This window comes from Haemaphysalis longicornis, unplaced genomic scaffold (genome assembly GCF_048455015.1).
Source record: "Haemaphysalis longicornis isolate Haplotype H1 unplaced genomic scaffold, Haemaphysalis longicornis Haplotype H1 scaffold_155, whole genome shotgun sequence".
In the NCBI taxonomy this organism is placed as follows: domain Eukaryota; kingdom Metazoa; phylum Arthropoda; class Arachnida; order Ixodida; family Ixodidae; genus Haemaphysalis; species Haemaphysalis longicornis.
Genome location: NW_027526262.1, coordinates 495,130 through 519,441, shown reverse-complemented (window position 1 = coordinate 519,441; position 24,312 = coordinate 495,130). Strand labels below are relative to the sequence as shown.

Sequence of the window (24,312 nt, the reverse complement as noted above, 5' to 3'; positions counted from 1 at the left end):
ACGATAGTCTTTATCCGCTTTTGCGAAGTAAATGCCTCCCTTCGTTTTCCCGCTCACCTCTCATGTTGTTCCTCTTGCGTCGCGCTCCCCCCAATGTAAAGACGCCAAAGGTTTGCTTAAATCATTTTAAATTTCCCGCGTTCCACTGCTCCAAACCGGGTGTCTCGATGCGAACGCTGCCGTACGGCGAAGACGCGCGTTAATTGAGGCGCCCTACTTCAACGTTTATAGAACCGCGTTTCCCTACTCCACGTGCGTTGCAAGCAGAACGTGGAACCTATCTAATGGAACCTTGCGTAACTGTTGCCGGTTGATTTCTTAAAATGGCGCCAGACGCTATAGTGGCGCGGGCGACAGCCGGCGACGGCCGAGTGAATTCTTTTTCTGCAGTTGATGAAGTATTTAATTTCACAAAAGTCAAGCTTGTTTGATTTTTTTATAAAGGAACACTGCAAATATCACTTCTGTATTGATTTGTTGTCTCATATTTGCGTAATGTCTTGTTCTTCTTCAACAATGTTGACAAGTACGAACATTACACCGGACATAGACGGGTAGATTTAGCTGTGACTATATAAGACTATTGCGCAGGCATTGTTTCGCTTTGGCCGGGTGGCTGAATCGAGTCATAGACAGACAGACGGACAGACATACAGACATACAGACAGACCAAAATTTCTGGGTTTAAGTAGCCCAAGAAAGACTACCGTCTTTAACAAGACCTAGAACGATTCATCGGTGTAGACCATATTATTTTTCAATCAACTGAAGAGTACTGCGCTGGCAACAGCGTGGGAAGAGTCATGTGAGCAACGTGCTTTCGTAGTTGTAACCACCGGCGACAATGACGCCTCCAAATGACCGCAAACAAGCAGGTAAGGAATTCCATATTTGTTTTATGAATTTTGACGATAACGATAGGTTCTGCAACGCTCAAGAACATTCTCCGCAAGGTAAACAAAAAAAATTGCGGTTGTTGTCAGTTGCGTCTCCTTGCTGTGCAGCTTCGCGACTCCGCTGATATATTACCACCAATAAAGACTTTTCTGGCTCCTCCCCCTTTGCGCCTCGTGCCAATTCTTTTCATAAGGCCAGTGTGCGGGACGGAAAACTGCCAACAAATTTTTGCGTCTCCGGCGGCGAACCTTTTCACATAAACTCAATTTTTTCTGAATTTTTCATATATACGATGATATTATGCCTTCTAAAGCAGCCACATAACCTGGCGAACCACCCCGCAAAAAATAGTTGCAGCCGGTCAAAGAAAAGTTAGCAACATATAGGCAGAGCACAGAGTATATTATCACCAGTCCATTTCTTTTCCTTTTCAACCGAACCACTACCTACATGGCCGATGGTAGGTGTATTCACACACCATAAAACACATTGCAGCGCAAAGGTTGACGAAGCCATACAACTTAGAAGGCACACACGCATGCCCACGCACGGACTCGTGCACGCACGCACGCACGCACGCACGCACGCACGCACGCACGCACGCACGCACCTGCACCGAGATATGACCCAAATATGCGTTTTTTTTATTTTGCCTGCATGCAGCTGAATACAGCCCTTGCTCGAGAATATAATTATCTTAATTCTTTAACGCCTTAGCTAGGGCACAGCATAAGCTTGTTGGATGAAAGCACTAGTATTGTTCGTTTGGGCCCAAGCAATGCCCTATTTTTCAGATAACCCTGCCGCTAGGTGAAACGTACAACAATCATCAAACGGAGTCCCTCCCGGCGTCCCTTATCCACTTTTTGCAGGAATAGCTGTTCGTCGATAGCAAAAGAATTGCCCCGGCATCGGTAAAATTGATTTTACTCAAATCGAATCAATCGACATCCAGTTTATTTTTATTTCCCGCACAAAGAAGTGCGAATCCGCAATACTTCTATGACCTGCCACTCTTTTCCCCATGAAATTTGTCCTGGGTAATTGAAACTATATGCAACGTAGGGCAATCGAGTGACACCCAGGGAGTATGCTGTGGGATTTCATTTTAACAAACATTGGACGCGTACTGTTATTTTTATGATGCGCTAGTGCTAATCGAAAAGAAACCTATATATAATGCTCACAGGAACCAGTGCATTGACCATTATTGAGTCACATTCTGTTGTAATTGACTGTTGACGATTACTTCGAGAGCTTTTAAAAATGTGTTATATATCGCTTCCTTTTCATGAAGTTGACATTGGCACCGAAATAAGGGCGTGTCCATGATATATTTCGTTATTTCGAAGTAAATGAATGACATACCAATTGTGTTAGTACGGGGAGCGTAGTACGCGTGCGATCTCAAAGGAATGTCTTCGTCCCTAGAACAAAAAACAAAGATTACTTTTCAAGTAGGTGATTAGAAAAATGAAAAAAAAAATATCATCATCATCTCCTTAATTAAGTTCAAGCAATGCTAGTTTATGCAAAAATCCTGTGACCTTGGCCTTTTGTTGGTGTGCTAGAACTAAGGTTTGTTTTGTTTTTGTTCCTTGGTAACTAGAAACCACCTCTATAGAACATCGAAACAATTTTAATTTGGTTTGTTCCGACCAAAAATATTTCTGCAAGGACGTTCACTTTGATCCTATTTGAAGTGAGTTTTGCGTTTCATTTCTTTAGATTCTCTCGAAGCTCTTCATATCGATACGGCTTTGGCATTCTGTGGCGCCTTTATGTGGTAGCCAGATTAGAGTCCAGTTATATGACTTCTTATAAAGTTGTGGTGCCACGTTTAGAAGCACCTCCCTCGCTCACTATCTTTTTAAAGTGTAGTTGAAAAGGAGGTAAGCAATCATTCTGAATTAAACACAGAGAAATACGGGCATATTTGTGACAAACATCAAATTCAACCTCGTTGATTGTAAGAATAAATGAAATGTTTGTCATAAATTATGTTTGGTGAATGCCCTGTAGTATTGGCGATGACGATAGTCCCTAAGAATTGTAGGCGCTGGAACCACAGATTCCATTCACAATCATCGTTCATCATTTTTTAGGGTGGTGCACGAAAGCCCACGATTTCAAAATCCCCGTCTCATTTGCCCCGCGACGGAAGACCCGCGTCTTTTGCCCCGTTCTCGAAAGCCCCGTGCTCATAATCCCCGGACACGTTTGCCCCGCACACATTTGCCCTGCGGCAGAAACCTCGCTTGTTTGGCTCTGTTGTCGAAGCCCTGTACTCATAAGCCCCTGACATATTTTCCCCGTGCCGAGAGCCCCGCGCCGATAAATTAAGCCCAAGGGTTTCTATGTTTGTTTGTTTTTTTCTTCGTAATTTTTTTTGGAGCGCCATTGAAACGATACCTAAAGACGTGAAAGTACAACTAAATAAACGAGAACTTTTACCGAAACTGTGAATGTTTTCGTCTTATATAAGTTCGTGTCTTGCAATTATCAATTTAATTAATAGTTTTGTAATACATGTCCTTGTAGCCATGGATGAGGAGCACATCCTGCCCTTTTTGGGTCGGAATAACCAACATGGCAACGTATTTCATTTGGTGCTGAATGTCGCGCTCACTCGGGCCGAGATGGCTCCCCCAAGACCACGGAAGGTCACTAGGCTTCTCGACGGACGCGGGCATGATGAAGTTCACTGCCTGGTTATCACTTCCGCAGCAGGGGCTTCAAATTTACCCTACTTAGACCACGCATACAAATTAGTGGTGCCAAGGGTGGAAGGCATGCTACCTAAGTGCTAGTTCAACAGGGGAAGGAAGCGAAAAGGGGGGGGGGGGGGGCGAGGTCCGACATTTTCATAACCACACGATTAATGCGATTCAAGACAGCTCTCTTCCTCCCTCCTCCCTTATAAGCTCGGTTTTATCCCTCTCCCTCTTTCTTGAGATAGTCGTCGAACATTATTTAACAATTCGTAAGGCATTTAGGCACCGAAAATGACATTCCATCGTATCGCCACGGGAGAATGGTTCGGGGCAAATGGTATCGTGGAAAGTGGCACGCGCGGATTATGGCGCGGGGCTATCGCTCACGGGGCATTTGAGACACGGGGCTAACGTCACAGGAATTTTGCGACGGGACTTGTGCGCGCGGGGCAATCGTGATACACCCATTTATTATACCCTTAAGGGCCTCCTGCGGGGTATTACATAAGGGGGGAGCAAGTACAAAAATTTCACAGCAGGTGATGGTCGATGGTACATGCGTAGAAGTGGGGTAGATTCTTAATGAAATGACAGCAACACAGCAAATATATATACATATATACATATATACATAAAGGAACTGTAGCAATAAAAACAAAGATTAATATGAACCATTGATTGGCCACAAGAACCAATCAATCCTAAGCATGTCCCCACCTGTGGTCCCGTGACCTAACACTCTCTCTCATGCACTCATAGTACGTTTCCCCGCGCACGTTATTGCAACCGACAAGCAAATACAAGACATCTTCCATGCCACCAAAGTCACTGAATGCGCGGAGTGGTCAAACCATCACGCCAAGCGGGCAGCACATACACAAAGCCAAAGCCGAACGCTTAGCGCTGTGTTCGCGCGGCTAACATCTTAGTGTCCTCGCCTTGCCACCCCGCATGTGTCCGCGCGCGCTCGCCGGCACAATTAGGGAGTCTTTGCTAATCCCCTCCCCAGACTGAGGAACGCCGCTGTCCGCCGCCAAACTCGTGGGTAGAGCTGCTGTAAACCCAGGCGAGCATTCTCGAGGCGAAGGACCTATAAACGAACCGCACCTACGCCGGCATTGCAAATCCTCAAAGTCTTTGCCGCGTGCCTTTTTGACACCAAGAGACGGCATCCCCTCGCTTCCCGTCAGCTCCTCAGCCTTGACGAACGACCGCATACCAACGGAACAGAGGTACTCGGGATAAGCACCCCCGTCTTTTGCCACACAAAAAGGACGAAACACAAAGCATGCACTCGCCGGCCCCCCAACTTAGCGTCCCTGCGGCTGCATGAAAGGAACGCAGCATGACAGCTACAAGCGGAGGTGACGCCGATACATGAGCCACCGGCGGTCTCCATTAATTAAATGAGAAGCCCGAACTTAACAACAACTGAAATGATTTGTGATGAACTGCTTGAACACTGAGGGGTCACGTTCGTTGACAATGGTTTCGGGTAGGTTATTCCAATCTTCTATGGCTGCAGGTAAAAATGATTTGTTAAACGCGTTAGTTGACCCATGTAGGCGCTGCAAAATTAACGAGTTAAACAGGCGACGCGATGAACGGGCAGGAGGGAGAAGGACTGTACTGCGTTGTGAAGGGAAATTATATTATATTTTGTGTAAGAGGCATAGTCGAGTAACTTTTCGGCGGATTTCGAGGGTGGGGAGGTTAAGAGATTGTTTAATACTGGTAATACTTAAGCGCGGGTTGTACTGTGAGGAAATAAATCTAGCGGCACGATTCTGTATTGATTCAAGTGAATCGACCAAGTAATTTTGGTGGGGGCTCTAAATAGCCGACGCATATTCAAGTTTACTACGCGTAAATGTTTCATAAGCTAGTTTTCGGATTAAGAATGTTAGCGATCTTTTGATATGACCAAGTGGTTTAGCCGAGGCGGTGGTTAGTTGCTGTATATGATCGCACCATGTTAGATTGCTTGATATCACTACTCCGAGGTATCGATACGAATCAGCTTGGGTTAGTAAATTGGAGTTTACCGAATACTGGAAAGAAAAGTTACGGCGCTTGCACGAAACTTGCATGACTTTACATTTATTTATATTTAATTGCATCAGCCATCGTGAACACCATTTTTGTATGTTAGATAAGTCATTTTGAAGAATATTTTGGTCAGTGCTACTTGAAATGCGGCGGTAAAGTACGCAGTCATCTGCGAACAGGCGAATGGTTGATGAGATTTCGTCTGGAATGTCAGTAATAAAGATCAGAAATAAAAGGGGCCCAAATACTGACCTTTGCAAAACACCGGATATTACCTTCACCTGAGTTGATTGGTGATTCTCCGCAACAGTAAATTGAACCCTATCGGTGAGAAAATTTTTAATCCAAGCTACAATTAATGGGCCAATGCTGAGAGAGGAAAGTTTATTTATAAGACGCCGATGGGGGACACGATCGAATGCTTTTGAAAAGTCGAGGTATATTACATCGGTTTGAAAGGAGGGGTCCAATTTAAAATGAAGATCGGTAGTAAATTCATACAGCTGTATCGCACGAGAGTCCTCGCCGGAACACGTGCTGGTTAAGAAAAAAAGGGAATTTAGGTCCAAATACGTTGCGAGGTGGGCGTAGAATACGTGTTCTAGAAGCTTGCAGACGATGCATGTTAGAGAAATTGGACAATAGTTTGAGGGGTCTGAACGGTTTCCAGATATGTGTACGGGGGTGACCTTGCTTATTTTCCAGTCTTTTGGAATGACACTAGTGTCCAGAGTTTGGTTTAAAATGATTTGAAATATATTACTGGATATTAGTTTGGTGCTTCCTATATGTTTTGTTGTCAGAATTTAATCATAGAGACTACGTTAATGAGTTGTCACTTTTTATATGACGCTTGTTTTTTTTTTTTTTCTAAGGTATAACTCCTGACTAACGCAGATTCTATAGACTGCTTGTTTCTCCAAAGTAGCGAAGAGAAAAAAAGTGTAGAGAAAGGTCCCTAAGCACTGATCCGCATTGAAAAAATTGCACGAACAGAAATAGGCACAGAAAACGGCGCCCAGAGTAAATGCAATGTGCGAAAAATAAGCAAGAGGTTTCTGCTGGAAAACAAAAACGCTATTGAGTTACACAAGAAGCTCTTTTATCTACAAACCCTTACTTATGGCGAGTACTTACGATCTGTTGATATATCTGTGTGGTTGCAGCCGTAGAAGCTCTTGCTTAAAACTGCTCTCCGTCAGGTAATGGTAGTGCTCCACGAAAGAGGCTTCCTTGAGAACATACGGAACCTGAAAAGCAGATCCCTTTACTCCAGATTGTCTCGAAAAATTAAAAAGTGAAAGCACATTTTGCTTGGTTTGAATTTTTGTGCGACGGTGACTATGCTGATTATCTATTCTGTTACGGCACCAGGAATGCGGCACAATAGGTTTCAAAAATATCTCTCGCAGTAAATACGAAACGTGGAGGATATGGTCGTTTAGGTGAGCCGGAAGCCTCTTCAAAAAAGGACGTACAGTGCGTGCGTGTGTACATGCGTGTGCGTGTGTGTGCGCGTGTGCGTGTGTGTGTGTGTGTGTGCGTGCGTGTGTGCACGTGTGTGTGTGTGCGTGAGCGTGTGCGTGGTTGTGCGTGTGTGAATGTGTGTGCGTGCGTGTGTGCGTGTGTGTGTGCGTGTGCATGTTTGTGCGTGTGTGTGTGTGCATGTGCGTGTGTGTGCGTACGTGTGTGCGCGGGGGAGGGGTAGGGGCTCCGGAAGCCACGGAATACTACTCTCCAATGTTCAACAGCGACGCGTATATTCACGCGCTCTGAATGTAGCGCGCCTCTGTCATAACGAATGTGTTATTTCGTTTCATACTGTTCATGGCAGAGTACGGGCGAAATGTCGAGGCCGCTGCCCAGCAATGATTTCACCTGTTTTGAGCGTGCCAAGAAAGGTTTCAGAAATAAGAATGACGGGCCGAACTACCTTTCCGTGAAAAAATACAAATCACAGTGCAAATGGATGCCCTAATTCCTAAACGGTGATGTATCACTGTTGAAAATATTGACCGAGGACTCTAGACATGTGTATTCTTGCCAACTGGGGGACAAATTTCGAGATCCCATTAAGAGAAACAGACGCGGGTATGTTACGCACGGCGTACGTATGCTTCACGACAATAATTCTGCACAAAGAGCACAAAAAACTCAGACGCTGCGGCATCAGCAAGTTGTACCATTTCCTGTGCCAAGGTTTGTTCGCTTGAGAGAGAGAAAGAGACACAGAAACAGAAATCTTAATCAGAGCTGAAGCGAGGTTGTACATTTATCGGTGCCTTCAGTTCAAGACTTCGCTGGTGCGTCCTACTGTCTTCGCCCTTTCGGCAAGCAGTAGCTGCGTATCGGGGAAAGAGCTGGACGCGTGAGTGGTTGTGCATAGAGGAAGATGCAAGTTTTTTGGCATTCCTTCCAAGGCGATCTGTTAGAGCATGTGGCTGGGGCTTCGTAGTGAAAACAGAGGGGCTCGTGTGGGATGGATGGCGGGCAGGCACCTCCGCGGTTGGTGCGTGTTTGTTTGGGGTAATCTCAGGATTGACGTCATGACGTCATCGGGTACTGAGGGATCAGTTTTTCTTCCGTCTTCTGTTATAAATACCATTTTTCTGCGTCGGAAACATGTGCAGGAACGTGATTTTGGAGGCAGAGCTACTTTCTCGACACTTAATGCGGGCAACGACGCAGCATTGGTCTCCGCCAGCTAATACACCTGTGACAGCATTGGAAACGAGGGGCTCGTTGAATGAAGACAGAAATAAGGGTAGGCATTTGAGAAAGCTAAGCAAAGCATGCGGTAAAACGTGGTAGGTCATTTATTCTTCTTGAAACAGATACTGTATATGTTTTTCAAAGATAGAAAGAAAATGTACAAAAAAGCGCCCGCTGGGTGTGATCCGAACCCACGACCTCCAGAATATGCGTCTGGTGCGATGAGCACTACAATACCGGTGGGCCTGTGCTCCCCTCTACTTTTTTGGGTGTTTATGTCAAGGTGATTGTTTCCTGTGCTTGGGGCTGGTAGCCAGCGCCACTCCGACTAATCGGGGTGACGGGGACCTACTTCTTAACCACCGGGCCGTGACTCGAGCGTCTACGACGTGTCTGGAGTGGTCGACCAGCGTTGAAACCTCGTAAGCTACCTATGGCATCAAGACTTACCAATGTGATCACTTGTGCGAGTTGGTTATGCAGGTTAAACCACAGCGCAAGCTACAAGACACAGGACGAAGCAAAAGGGCAAACAAGGCACTGACTTACAACATGATTGTATTTTCTTCAGCAACGGCAAATATAAACGAAACGGAAGAAAACAAAACATGGAAAACACATAAAAAACTGACACGAAATAAGAAAAAGCTAACCCCGCAACTAGACCGGTTTGGGGCAATCCCGTTTCAAAACGCGGCAGGAGTGCGCGTCGGTGGATTTCTTCAGTTATTATCTTTGTATTTGAGATCAACGCTGGTGGCACGGAAAGACAAAATTCTTCTCTAGAAAAATGGCAATTGAATAGGATTATGTATTTCTCCCGCACTGAACGATTTGGTCTCAGTGGGTGGTTGATTTACGAGTCATGCCTAATTGTACCCTCAAATGTCTCGATCAGCAGGCCTCGAGTGTCTTGTCGATTTTTCAAACTTGTGTGCAACCTTTGACACTAACGCATGAAATGCCGGTTTGCAATTCCACCAGATTTCCAGAACTCAGGCTTTTTCCGATGGTCATGTCTGTTGGGCATACCAGCCGAGAGCTTCAAAAACGCTGTTGCCTTTATTGTCAGCACAGGGGCATTGTGCGACTCTGTTTTACAAATGCGCTTTCAAAATCTTATGGCCACAATGCTGAAGCCAGCTTAAGAGCGCAGGCTACGGGTCTTTCAGCTTCAGGAAACCCTAGGCATGTGCTGACCTCGGTTGATTGATTGATTGATTTGATTGATTGATTGTAGGGTTTAACGCGCCGACTCAACGCAGGCGATGACGCGTGCCGTAGTGGAGGGCTCCGGATTAATTTTGACCACCTGGGGATATTTAACGTGCGCCGAAATCTCGTACACACGGGTGCTGTTGCTTTTCGCCTCCATCAGAAAAGCGGCCGCCGCGGAGGGGAATCGAACCCGCGTTCTCGTACTCAGCAGCAGAACGCCTTAGCCACTGAGCCACCGCGGCGGGTGGCCTGGGTAGCCGAACGTATGTTTAAGACCAAGAAGCAGTAGTTGGAGGCTCGCAACCGCAAGTCCAACAACAATGGCCTAAAGAAAAGTCGCTGTTATCCCGTACCTTAATGGCACTTCGCATTACTTAAGAAGGATAGCTGGCACGGCGGGCATGCAAGTGTGCTTTTCTGCCCCAAAGAAACTGTCGGCCCTCTGCATTATGAACCAAAGCTCTGGGGGGAGGGCAAAATCCTCGCGTCAGATAAAGCACAGAATGCCTTTACTGGATTGCATGGAAGGCATAGCATACGACCTGCCTTTAAATTGTGGAAAAAAGTGTATATATAAGTAAACCCGGTAGATGCCTCAATGACCTCCTGCGGGAGCACCACAATAACGTTAAAAATAAAGCCGTTGTTCATCTTCCCACACACTGCGATACAGGCAAATGCAAGCCGGTGTTTGAAAATTGCAGCGTTATCAGCAGAAACTTGAAGGTGCTAACTCGCGAAATTATAGAGGCCGCCGAAATTCAACGCTTGGGAGGGAATGGCGTCAGTGTAGCCTCGATTGCACTCACGAAGACGGAGCTAGACTATCTTAACAGGGCAAGTGCCGATAATTGTTAGTTGTTGGCGTGGTTTTCTGTTTTTTCATTTCAGTTTTTCATGTGTTATCATGTTTTGTTTTCTTCAGTTTCGTGTATAGTCGGCATTGCCAGAGAAAATAAAATCCAGTTGTCAGTCAGTGCTTCGTCTGTCCTCTTGGTTCGTACCATGCCTTGTAGCTTGCGCAGTGGTTCATGATGCACCAAGACTGCCAGAACAGACCCTCGGTATGGACGTAGTTAATCATAGTAGGAAATGAGGGAACCTTTGAATGAAGACAGAAATAAGGGTAGGCACTCAAGACAGGCAAGGAGGCAAGGGGGAAATGTGGTAGGTAATTTATTCTTGTTAAAAGAGATACACTTTTTTGAAAGTGAGAAAGTGGAGAAAATCATGCCCCCCAAGTGGGATCCGAACCCACGACCTCCAGATTACGCGTCTGGTGCGATGGCCACTACGCTACCGGCGGGGCTGTGCTGCCCTCCATTTTCTTGGGTATTTACGTCAAGGTAATTGTTTCCTGTGCTTAGGGATTGTACTCCCCGCCACTCCGACTCGTATACCGGATTTCGTAGGTTTAGATCCCACCCGGCGGGCACGTTTTTCACCCCTTTCTTTCTATCTTGCAAAAAATATATCTTTCAAGAACAATAAATGAACTACCACATTCTCCCCCTTGCTTTCCTTGGCTTTCTTGACTGCCCACCCTTATTTCTGTTTTCATTCAACGAGCCCCTCATTTCCAAGTACGACTCGCTGTATGCATATATCTGTATATATGTACATATACAGTAGACTCTCGATAAACGGAACTTCAAGGGACCAAAAAATTAGTTCCGTTTAACAGGAGTTTCGTTTACTGAGATAGATGTGTAAAAGTGCAAATTTGTGTGCGTACGCATTCTTCATACCATTTCATGGAACTGTAAGCACTAGAAGGTGGATGTAGCTGATAGTTTTTCAGAAAGCAAGAAAACTAAAAAAAGGTTTAGGCATAGCATTTACAAAGTTGATTGGGCAACAATGAGTCGCTGTGCACTACAAAATGCATCAATCAATTTAAGTCCTTGCAACTGCGTCTTCACGGAGGCTAGACGCCTCAACTTTGCGAGTGATACGAGCGACCGAATGTAGAATACGGAAACGCGGTAATGAAGCGCGAATAGCACCGCGATGGCACGAACAAGGCAGAAGGAGCTGAGCCCTGTAACCTCAGCGTCTTGAATCGAGACCGAACGACTGGAACACGAACTGCGATGTTGCATTCGTTGCGCTAACACGGCTGACCACTAATGAGACGAGGCTTACGAGGCCAACGAGGCTAAAAAGACATAGAAGAAGAAAAAAATCGAAACAGACCGACCCTAAAAAGCTGATTCTCATGCCAATGGTTCTCACAAACAAAACTCCCACCTCCCCTCGCGGGAACCCCTGTGTAGACGCGACACATGGGGGTACACGTTGCAGCGTTGTACAGCGGAGAAACGGCGCTGGAACGATGGAGTGGAGCGGCGCAGGCACCGTGTTTTATGGCGCGCATAACGGTCAGGGGACGCGCCGGCGCCAGTGCGTCTGCCGCGGCTATGACGCAACACAATCCAACACAATCAACTTTATTCCAATCCAATCCAAATCCAGTCCAATCTAATCCAAGCCAAGCCAAGCCAAGCCAAGCCAAGCCAATCGAATCTAATCCAACGCCCCTCGCGAGAGAGTGTTCGCTATCGGAGAGGAGAGGGGGTGAGCGGCGGAGAGCGCAGCTCGCGCGGCGAGGAGGATGGGGGAGGGGCGGACGCCGACAACAACGCCGACGACGCCGGATGCAGGGACAAGGCGAGTGAATGAGATGCAGTCGCATCTAAAAGTTCCATTTCTGGATCCGTTTCCACGGCGACGCGGAAATTTTAGTTCCGATTACCGAGAGTCTTTTTACGTAATCTGAATACGAAACCAACCAACTTACAAGCTACTATTCTATTTAAGCGGCCATTCGTTTAAGCGATTTCCGTTTATCGAGATTCTACTGTACATACAGTGCAGCCCACTTATAGCGAAATAGCGGTTATAACGAAGTGATTTTGTGTTTTCATAGTTTCAAGTCTTTTTTGGTACAGTTTTAACGACGTAAAAAATGCAAATGCGCGTATTTAGCGAAGTTTTTTTTTTAGAAGGAACAAAAATACTATACTTAAATAACCTTCCCAGCTTTCGGGTGAATCAAAGCTAAAGAAAACGCCAACTCTGGGCAACCGGGCGCCTCCGCCAGCAACGTTTGCCATTTAGTCCACATCGGCTCATTTTATAAAAAATCTCTTCGCTGCATCACACAGCCAGCGCTGCTCGCGCGTTGTCTGGAAACAAGCGAACGCCTCCGTTTTTTTAAGCCAGGCAGGCCGACCTTTGGCCGCGCGGGCTGGTTGGCAGCTGTGGCTCGCTAAGCCTCACGCTGTATAGTACACCTCGCTAATTGGAAACATGGAGGAAAGAAAACCATGGTTTGAAAAAATAATACCTGTTGGCAGATGTTCCAAACGTTCTGGAGCTCCCAGTCACCCGCTTCTAGTGCCCCTTCCTTGGAGAAAAAGCAAAGCATGCCGGTGTACTACGAAATTGCCTTGTTTTTCACGGCGCGGCGCCCCCAGTTACACTAAACGATAGCTATGATCAAGCGGCCTGCCCAACTAAATTTACTAGAATAGCTATTCTAGCGGCGTTTTGTCCAACCGCCCAACCTGCCTCGGGCTGACGGTCTCTTGGTTGATTTTTATTGCGCAGCAGTATACCTCTACCAGCCAAGAAAATTATCGTGTCCGCGTCTACAGAAACTCCCAGGCAAAATAAAAGAACTGGCTCACTGGCATCTACAGGAATCGAGCCTGCACCCGAGTATAGTAACGCAGCTACAGCCCGTCGTCTTACTAATTAAGCTACGCCCACACTACGAGTTGGGTGAGACAGATGGTGTACTCAACCATCACAGCGGCGGGTATACCACCTGCGCTCATTCAAAGCCCTCGTGTGAAGTGCAAACCGCACAATTTAAGATAACGACATTCACATGGTTTAGATTACCGGCGAACGGAGCAGCGTATGAGGAGAGGGAGGACGGGGAGGGTGTTTTGTTCTGGCGACGCATGAAACAAGAGTGAGGGGGGGGGGGGTGCAGTTAGAGAGATGACGCCATGGCTGCGCTTGCCACCCTTACATGCCCGCTTCCTCACCCTTCCCCAGACGCTCCTCTCTGTTTTATTTCTGGCGTCGCTGCTGCGTTCGGGACGCCGCCCCCACGAAAGGCAGGCGACGGCTGCCAGATGGCTGCTCCTTAAAAGGAACACGGGTATAGCATATGATTCAGTTCATTCCAGGCAACCATGGGTAGACCACGAAAAGTAAGGACGCCAGAAGAACAACGTGAAGATAATGTTCGACGAAAAGAACAAACCGTCTCGCTCAACAGCGTCGTAGGAAAAACCTAGCAGCTCTCGCACAATTCGCCAGCGCAAGCAGCAGGCTAGGCAGGACCCAGCATATGCCGCCAAAGAAGCAGAGCGCAAGCGAGACGACGAGCTGACGAGGAGCGACGTGAAGTAGAGAACGCTGCGAAGCGATTCAGTCGTAAATGTCGTTGTGAAGTAATAAAGGGTGTGGATAAGTACGTTTCACTTGTCTCTGGCTTCACTCTTTGTAGATCCACGTGTGTGAATTCAAGTGACGTCGCATGGGTATTCGTTGTGGGTGTGTATTTGCAGCTTCACTTTCCAATTACATTCACAGCGTGGATTGGAGACAAATTTTTATAGTGTTCTACTGGCATGCTCGAACTTTTTCTTCCCTGTGCTTTCTGTGGCGAAGCGTAGAGCCGAGTGAGACCCGGAATGTCTACGGTGAAAAGAAAGGTGCTCTCGTTGAAAGAGAAATGCGCCATTTTGGGTGACGTTCGGAAAAACATCAAGAAGACTTACATTTCGCGCCAGTATGGCATTGAGCAGTTGTCTTTGGTGACCATCATCAGAAATTCAAACCAAATTGACGCCATTTTAGATAGTGACGTTGGCAGCGTTGGCAGGCCGATCCTGCTGCAGGAGGCCAGTAGTGTGGGGATCGTTCTGGGTCACGACAACATCAAGCCGAGCGATTTATTGTTGCAGCGGTTCAAAGAACGGCACGGTGCCGCATGCAAGAGCATTGTTGTTGAAGCTGCGTCCGTCGTGGAAGACGGCCTCCAGCATTGGATAGAGCAGCACAACGGGCGCATCTTTGAGACTTACGCTGACAGGAAGATATACAACGCTGATGAAACGGAGCTGTTTTTTTAGTTGCTGCCAAAGAACACTCTCGCGGAGAAGACGGACAAGTGTGTGGGAGGGAGAAACAGCAAGAATCGCATCACGGTGTTGGTGTGCGCCAACATGGATGGCTCAGACAAGCGGGACCTCTTAGTTATTGGCAAGTCCAAGAAGCCACGCGGCGTTGCGAAGGTGCTGTGAATGCCGGTAGCGTACCCAAATAAATCCAAGGCATGGATGACAAGGTATATATTCTGCGAGTGGGTGGTAGACTTCGACAAAGAGGTGAGCGCGAAGAAGCGCAAAGTTCTGCTATTGCAAGGCAATCGTAGTGCACACCATGTCAACTCACATCTCAGCGTTCTCTAGCTCCTTTTCCTTTCTCGAAACACAACCGCTAAGCTACAGCCGATGGACCAGGGTGTGATAGCAAACTTCAGAGTCCACTATCACCGCCGTGTAATGGAGCATCTCCTCATCGACATATGGACCGCTGACAACTCTGGAGACTTAAAGCTGCTGCTGGTGAAGGCAATATTTTTTGCGAGCGCTGCCTGGAGGGACGTGAAGTTGCCGAAAATACTTCATTGATCGCGGAAAGCAGGTTTTTCGCGGTGTACCAGCGCTTCCTGATAAGAAGCAGCAGCAGGTGATATCGGTGATGCAGTATAGGTGGTGCCGCGGCAGCGAAGCGCCTAGGTCAGCTTTGGGAGTCTGGTAGCGCTGCAAACCTCGTACCACACAGCTTGAACTGCATGGATTTCGCCTTCACGGGTGAAAACATAGTCGCAGCTGAGCATTTCTCGAATTACGAACTCGCCAGCAGTGTTTCTGAAAGGGAAACGATCATCGGTGTCAACGCCGCGGACGCCGAAGGTGACGCCGGAGACGCAGCTCAGCTAGTGACCTCCGGAGCAGCTGTTGCAGCTGTTGACACGTTGCTTGTGTACCTGAGTTCAGAAGCGGGTGTCGGCTCACAGTTGTACATTATGGAGGCCTTTGGTCTGAAACTTGCGCTCACGAAACACGTGCAGAGTACCCTCGACCACTTTTAAAGACGATAGTCTTTCTTGGGCTACTTAAACCCAGAAATTTTGGTCTGTCTGTATGTCTGTATGTCTGTCTGTCTGTCCGTCTGTCTGTCTGTGACTCGATTCAGCCACCCGGCCAAAGCAAAACAATGCCTGCGCAATAGTCTTATATAGTCACAGCTAAATCTACCCGTCTATGTCCGGTGTAATGTTCATACTTGTCAACATTGTTGAAAAATAACAAGACATTACGCAAATATGAGACAACAAATTAATACAGAAGTGATATTTGCAGTGTTCCTTTATAAACAAATCAGACATGCTTGACTTTTGCGAAATTAAATACTTCATCAACTGCAGAAAAAGAATTCACTTCGCCGTCGCCTGCTGTCGCCCGCGCAAGTATAGCTTCTGGCGCCATTTTAAGAAATCAACCGGCAACAGTTACGCAAGGTTCCACTAGATAGGTTCCACGTTCTGCTTGCAACGCACGTGGAGTAGGGAAACGCGGTTCTATAAACGTTGAAGTAGGGCGCCTCGATTAACGAGCGTCTTCGCCGTACGGCAGCGTTCACATCGAGACACCCGGTTTGGAGCAGTGGAACGCGCAAAATTTAAAATGATTTAAGCAAACCTTTGGAGTCTTTACCTTGGGAGGAGCGCGACGCAAGAGGAACAACATGAGAGGTGAGCGGGAAAGCGAAGGGAGGCATTTACTTCGCAAAAGCCGATAAAGATTATCGTCTTTTGACGGCATTTGCAACGAAAGGAGCAGATACGCGGCCAATTTTTCTGAGAAAGTGTACACGGCATCGATAGTGAACTTTTAAGTTTGTTGTCATTTCCTGGTCCATCGGCTGTGGCTTAGCGGTTGTGTTTGGAGAAAGGAAAAGGAGCTCGGCAACGCTTAGATGTGAGTTGACATGGTGTGCATTGCAATTGTCGAGCAATAGCAGAACTTTGCACTTCTTCGCGCTCATCTCCTTGTCGAACTCTACCACCCACTTGCAGAATAGGTCCGTTGTCATCCATGCCTCGGAGTTATGTGTGTACACTACCGGCCAGCACCTTCGCCAAGCCATGCGCTTTCTTAGACTTCCCAATGACTAAGAAGTCCCGCTTGCATATCAGAGCCGTCAATCTTGTTTATTCTTCGGTTCTTGTTTTTTCCTCCTACACACTTGTCGGCATTCGCCACAAGAGTTTTCTTTGGCAGTAACTGAAAAAAATGGCTCCAATCTACGCTGTGAAAGTGATGGGAAAGCAAAGCTTCAAACGACACCCCCAATAATTTCCCATGCGAGGTCACTTGAATTAACACACGTGGCGCTACAAAAAGTGAAACCAAAGATTCTGCGAACCGTTACCTTGATTACTAGAAATTATTGCGCAAAAAACAGCAGACACGGACGAAGTGAAGACGGACACACGGCGCAAACTAAAAACAGCACTGATTCCTTTGTAAGCTTTGACGTTAAATATCCCATGGGAAACACAGCAAAGCCCCCTACTTATCGACAGGAGAGAGAGAGAGAGAGATAAACTTCATTGAACAAGGCAGTTAAAAGGGCGGGGTGGCCGGTGGCATGAGCCTGGCGGCGACAGCGGTGGCTCGGTTCACCAGGGAGATTTGGATCCCCGGATCCGAGCTACCCAGCGCCCCCTCCCACTGCTCGTCACACGCTATGGCGGGGAAGGGATCATTAGGACATGCCCACATGGAGTGCGACACGGTGGCTAGAGCACCGCACGAAGGGCAGTTGGAGGAGGGAAATAGTGAGGGGTGAAATGGTGCTGCAAGAGTCACCACGTGCGTTCCTGGGATAGTACGTTCCTGGGAAGGCTGACATGAGCGGGGGGAAACGCGCGGCGGGAGAGACGGTGGTGTAGGACCAAGTCGTGATAGCTGAGGAGGCTATCTCGAGCCGATCTGGGACCGTGGAAGGGGACAAGGCTGGGGCCCGCTCGGATAGTGAGTGCTCGAGCAGTAGCGTGGGCCGCCTCGTTACCCCCCCCCCCCCCCCCCCCCACCTGTGTGGGCTGGAGTCCAGATCAGTTCTATCGGGGTGGTGGGTGGATTTTTGGAGAGAATTTGGAGGGCCTGCGGGGTTATTAGACCCCGGGCGAAATTTCGAACGGCCGTCTTCGAATCAGATTACGATTGCGGGGGCTGGCCGTTGAGTTAAGGCTAGTGCAATTGCCGTCTCTTCCGCCGTCGCGGGACAAGTGGTACGGACGGAGAGGGAGGTGACAGGGGGGGGCATTTGGTTGGTCGACTACTGCCACTGCGCATGCGGCGTGGTGCCGATAGTCCGCCGCGTCGACATAAAGTATGCGTGAATTTATTGGAAAGCGCAGGAACAGCTGTCGTGCTCTATGCTCCCTGCAACCCTTGTGATGAATGGGGTGCATATTGCGCGGTATGGGGCGGACTATAAGACATGCATGCGTATCGCGGGGAATGGGGAGTCTCTTATCAGTAATTAAAGGGGCATGCAGCTTCAGACGATCTAGTATGTGCCTTCCGGTGGAGGTGGCCGAAAGCCTCCGCAGTTGATTAATATGATGGGCTTCCACGAGTTCCTCCGTGGTTTCATAGACCCCCACACGTTCGAGTCGGGCAGTGGATGCGTGCATGGGCACTTGTAACGCCGTCTTATAAGCTTTTCTAATGAGGCACTCAATTTTCTGCAGTTCGGTTTTTGTTACATGAAGATAAGGGAGTGAGTAGGTGATGCGGCTTATCACGAAAGCTTGTACCAGCTGGAGTCTTTCTATCTCCTTCAGTCCTTTGTGACGGGTGGTTATTCGTCGAATTAGGCCGATAGTTTGGTTTACATGCTATGTAATTTGCGATATAAATTGAGTGTTTGATCTGTTACGCTGTATGAAAAGACCAAGAATTTTAACACTTCCTACTGTTGGGACGGTGTTGGTCCCAATCTGAATTTTTATGTCCGGTGGGGCTTCCGATCTACGCTTCGCAGGTAGAAGAAGGAGCTGAGATTTCTGAGGTGAACAGTTGAGTCCTGCCGCACCCGCCTCCTCGACAACCACCTGTGCACCAGCTTGTAGGGCTTTTTCAATGAGGGCATCGCTACCACTCGGTACTCAGAGTGTAATGTCATCCGCGTACAGGCTAAAGTGAAGGTGCGGGATTCTTTCCAACCTCTTGGGGATGTTGAGGAGGGCGAAATTAAATAAAAGCGGAGACAGTACGGCGCCCTGCGGAGTGCCAACTTAGGGGAGTTCAACAACGTCTGATGTGACGTCTCCGACCTGAATAATTGCAGTGCGAGACGTGAGGAAGTCCCGGATGTAGTTGTAAGTACGTTCTCCAGGGGAGGCTGTTGCCAGTCCTTGCAAGATTCTCTTGTGTGATACCCGGTCAAATGCCTTCGTGAGGTCTAGGGCAAGTACAGCGGCCGTGTCCATTTTTGACGGAGGGGTAATTACTTCCCGGGATAGTTGAAGAAGAATATCCTGAGTGGACAATCCTGATCTAAAGCCAATCATGGAGTGAGGAAGAAAATTGGTAGAGTTGAGATAATTCGTAAGGCGAACATGGATGATGTTCTCTAGTACTTTTCCAACGCATGAAGTGAGGGAGATGGGCCGAAGATGTTCAATATTAAGCGGCTTCCCCGGTTTATGTATCAGGGCAATTTTTGCGGTCTTCCAAGACTGGGGTAAAACGCCGAGTTTCCGAAAGTGGTTATAGTATTTTGTAAGTGTTGAAATAGATTGGTCGTCTAGATTACGGAGCATCTTATTTGTGATGCCGTCTGGTCCTGGGGCCGACCCTGGGCGAATGTGGAGGAGGGCGGCTCGTACCTCCGCTTCCGTTATTTCAGCATCTAGTTCATCATTAGCTTCCCCTGAATAGCCTGTCTATCGCCGATCGGGATGTAATGAGAGCGTACCTTATTGAGGAGTTGCTGATTTGTGCCCGGGAAATTATGAACTATGGCGGATAGTCGATTCAACTGAGTTGTCTTAGACCGTTCGGGAACTAGAAGATGTCTGAGAAGTGACCATGTGCGTTTCATACTTAAGTTTCCCTTCATCTGATCACAGATCTCGCTCCATTGATCTCGCGCTAATTCGGCAGCGTGGTTTTGTATGAACTCGGTTAGCTCAGCTAGCTTCAGGCGGAGTTTGCGGTTGTGCTTGTTATTGCACCAGCGGCGTTGTATGCTTTTGAATGCTTCCCACATGTGCTGTAGCCGGGAATCTACTATATCCGAAGGAATTTCTGGTTCTAAGCGATTGCTTACAAGTCGGGCATCGGAGATGATTCTGTCTACCCAGTCCTGGAAGTTGTCGGTGCTAACTTCTTGCGAGGGGTTATTAGCACGGACGTTGCGGAATTCATCCCAATTAGTAAAATAGGTTTGTCTGGTTCACGGCGGAATGGTAACGTCAAGGAAGATATCCGTTTGAATAATTAGGTGATCGCTGCCCAGCGATGAATCAGTGCAGGTCCAACGGCAGCGCTTGATTTTGTGAGTGAGAATGAGGTCTGGAGAGTAGTCTTTTTGGACGTTATTGCCAATTCTGGTGGGGATCGAGGAATCTGACTCAATAACAAGCCTGTGTGCTTGTATTTGTTCCCATAGCAGGCGACCCTTCTTTGTACAATGAGAGTATCCCCAAGCAGTTGTGGGATATACGAGGGGTTCCTCGGGGGCCTTAGCCAGTCCTGGCGTAAGCCCCCACGCTAGCTCCCGGCGTGTCAACCACGCGGGCTCCCATGGCTACGGCAGCCCAGCGAGGTTCGCCGATAGGAGAACACAGTAGTCAGTAGTGCCGAAGCACAGCCGTTTATTTGGGGAATCCCAAAGCAGGCGAGCACAAGGCTCGACGGCGTTCACGAATCACGCCGTCCGGGTGGTGACCGCGAACGGGAGGCAGGCACTCACGGCGCGCGACAAACAAAGCTCCCACCTGAGATGCACGTATCCATCACCGCCGCCATGTTCCGCCGATCTCGCCCCGACTGGGTCTCCGACGAGACTCTCCTCGACTCCCGTGCGCGCACGTTCGCGCCGCCCGCGCCCGCGCGCCTATCCCCGCACACATCGGTGGCGCCATCTCTCGGGGGACGCCGACGAACCAGCGGAGCGCCGGACCGGTTTCAGCGCACAAGCGTCTCTCCCGAAGCGCGCGCTGGCTCGGGATCGCAGGTCGCGGTTCTCCACAATTCCCACACTCCTCCCCCCTAAAACTGGACGCCACGTGAGCTCGAGTGACGTCACGTTGCACCACACTCGTCACGACGTCTCAAGTCAGCAAAACAGCCACCGAACGCCACTCCCGTGCTAGTCCACACCAAGGTTCGCCACACCATGCCGTCGTCGCGATGCTCGCCTCACAAACCCGCAAACACATTGCAATGGTTCCGAGTCTCTCGCGGTTGGGCAGCACAGCAGGTTGGCAGGCCCGGGGGTAGCCTGCAGCCGCAGCCCACGAACGCCGGGGTCGCGCCATGATGCGACCCCCACTCCCAGCTCGAGGCGGCAACAGGAACGGCCGCGCCCACTGCGGCTGCCCGAAGGCTCGCGCCGCTCGCGTAGGCGCCAGATCCCGCCGCCTCCTGGGTTCCGTGGCCGCTTCGGCCGCAGGTCCTCCCGAACGGTTGGCTGCCGCCCGGCAGGCCGGAGCAGCAACTGGCGGTAGCTCCGCGGGCCGCGCTCGGTCCCGCAGGTGGTTCAGCAGGCCATCCTCGCTGTCCGTGGCAGTGGTGACTGGCGTGGCTCCCGGTTGTATCCGTTTGCAGGTCTCGCTCTCACCGTCCAGTTTAAACGATTCCCAAACTTGACGTGGGGAGCAGCGGGACTCCGCAATCTCCTGTGACTGGCCGGAAACCTTATCGACGATCTCGCCAAATAGGGTAAAAAAGATGCCCGAGGGGGCTCCCCCTTGCACGTTCGCTTGCTCGCGGAATCACGAGTCCGGCAACTGTGCTCCAGCAGCCACCCCCGCCTGGAGGCAGCTCGCCTGACTATTACGGGGGGTCAGCGTCGAAACACCCGTCCGAGTAATTTCGGCTTGGTGCGTTGGTCGGCAAAGCAGCGTCAGCATCAAGCAAGCGGGGCTCCTGCAACTCACTCGCAGCAATACAAGCTACCGTAGAGCCAGCGCCAACCGCAATACCAGCGGCTTACGGGCGCAAATCACCGGTATAGGTCGCCTGAGAGTCCGTCTCTTACTAAGACTGGCGATCTCTCGCGACCAACGAGCCCGCTGCCGAGCCGCGCGAAGCTCTTACTGCCTAAACGCAATCTCGAGCGGAGACTTCACGGCATCGAGACGCACGCACTCCGGAAGCGCGGAGACAACGGTCCCATTGCTCCCGCTTCCCCCCGCAGCGAGAGGAGACTGATTCTTCAGCGATCCCCCTCGCTCTTTGTCAGGCGTCAAATCGGCAAACACTCCGCCTCGGACTCGAAGCGCAGTAGCGGCGGGCTCATCGTGCGGCTTGCGAACTCCCAAACACCGCACCCTCGCTCGGTAGTGTCCGCCGCGCCTGGGGGAAACTTCAACCGGCGCCGCCGGCGCGACTGCGCGGGGACGGCGCTACGAGGAAGGCGACCCGCCGCCATGTTGGGACAAGGCCTACGCACCTCCCGTTTCGCAAGCGGGCCGCGACTGCGGTGCTCGGAGGTATCCTACTGACTCACCGCCTGGTGCATGTAGGAAGGTTTACGCATTTGCCGTCACGGCTGTATCGGGCATCATAACTGTCTGCCTGCAACCGACTGGCGCGAGGCGTTTCGTCCGAAGTCTTCCGGACAAAGGGTAGCGGGCTACGACTGCAGCAACGCATTTCTCGGGGAGCTAGCAACCTCGAATTCGTCTGAATACGAGACCCACGTTCGGGCGCCATGTGGGATATATCAGGGGTGTTCCCCGGGGCGACTTAGCCAGTCCTGGCGTAAGCCACCAGGCTAGCTCCCGGCGTGTCAACCACGCGGGCTCCCATGGCTACGGCAGCCCAGCGAGGTTCGCCGATACGAGAACACAGTAGACAGTAGTGCCGAAGCACAGCCGTTTATTTGGGGAACCCCAAAGCAGGCGAGCACAAGGCTCGACGGCGTTCACGAATCACGCCGTCCGGGTCGTGACCGCGAACGGGAGGCAGGCACTCACGGCGCGCGACAAACAAAGCTCCCACCTGAGATGCACGTATCCATCACCGCCGCCATGTTCCGCCGATCTCGCCCCGACCGGGTCTCCGACGAGACTCTCCTCGACTCCCGTGCGCGCACGTTCGCGCCGCCCGCGCCCGCGCGCCTATCCCCGCACACATCGGTGGCGCCATCTCTCGGGGGACGCCGACGAACCAGCGGAGCGCCGGACCGGTTTCAGCGCACAAGCGTCTCTCCCGAAGCGCACGCTGGCTCGGGATCGCAGGTCGCGGTTCTCCACAATTCCCACACAGTATAAGGGGCATTGAAGTCCCCTGCTATCATCAGCATGTGATTCTGGGCTGCCTGCTTAGCGAGAGAAAATAAGTGACCAAATTTGTGCCCAGTATCTTTGGGGCTGCTATATACGTTAAGTATGCATATCCTAAGTGCATCTCGTTTAGGGGGAAATAAGACGACAAAATCATGTGCGATATCAACGCTATCGAATTGACATCTTTGAGCTGGCACATTCCGTTGAACCAAGTCTTGACCGCCGTTTTTGGATTGGTTATACATTGGAACGCCTTGTAACCCGGGAGCTTAACTGCAGTGCCTGTTTCCTGTAAGACAATAACTACAGGGGGTAACTCTGTAGACTGAATGAGCATCTGCAGATTGGGGCGTTTCCTGCGGTACCCTCTGCAATTCCACTGCCAGACTCGGAGAACCTCCTTATTGTTGCTCATACGTGGTGTCATAAGGGGGCTGGTTCACCGCACGAGGGGCCGTGGAAGCGTTAATACGGGCAAAAATTTCCCTCATGAACTTGTGCATTTCTGTTCGTAGTTCTTCAATGTTGGCCCAAACAACGGAGAGATTTCCTTGCAGAGATTGATAAAAGTTGGAGTATTCTGCCTTTCGCTCCAGGAGCGCCTGCTTACATGAGTCTTCTATAGCGGTAAGGTGCTTGCCCACCAGTTCCTCTCTGTCCGACAAGGCGGGAGCGGACTGGGAGTCGTCTGAAACTGCCTTACGCTTGGGTGGAGGGGGATTGGGAAAGGGAGAGGGAGCTTCTTCCACGTGAGGAGTAATTCTCTGTTTCAGAGATTGGTTTTCTTGCCTGAGTGCTGCGTTCTCCTGGCGAAGGAGAGTCATTTCCGCCCTAATGGCGTTAAGCGCTTTAAGGATGTCATGGGAGGGAGGGAGGGGCGGGAGCGGGTGTGACAAGCCAGGGTGGGAGGCGCTAGGGTAGCTCACCTATTTTTCAAAATGCAGTTCGGGTTTTGACGAGGTGACCCGGCGGCGGGGCGAGAAGGAGTTGCCACCAGTTGTTTTGGGTCCCGCGTCGTTGGCCTGGCTGGGGGGATTATCCTTTGGTTTGTCTTGTGATCGCGGGAATTCGGCGTCCTTTTCAGGGGTCCTGTTGATGTTGTGG

At 49.7% G+C, this 24,312-nt stretch overlaps 1 protein-coding gene and 1 non-coding gene across 2 annotated transcripts in view; both read right to left on the bottom strand.

The window, feature by feature from the left end:
- Positions 1 to 24,312, bottom strand: part of LOC144166014 (neprilysin-2-like) — a 98,677-nt gene that overhangs the window by 24,632 nt on the left and 49,733 nt on the right. Inside the window, exons 13-14 of the mRNA XM_077695682.1 lie at positions 6,798 to 6,910; positions 2,266 to 2,324 (exon numbers count right to left, since the gene is read on the bottom strand). Coding sequence (XP_077551808.1) covers positions 2,266 to 2,324; positions 6,798 to 6,910 — 172 coding nt within the window. The remainder of the gene's footprint in view (positions 1 to 2,265; positions 2,325 to 6,797; positions 6,911 to 24,312) is intronic.
- Trnat-cgu (transfer RNA threonine (anticodon CGU)) lies at positions 10,824 to 10,897 on the bottom strand. The gene has a single exon. It is a non-coding gene; the product is annotated as a tRNA-Thr (tRNA).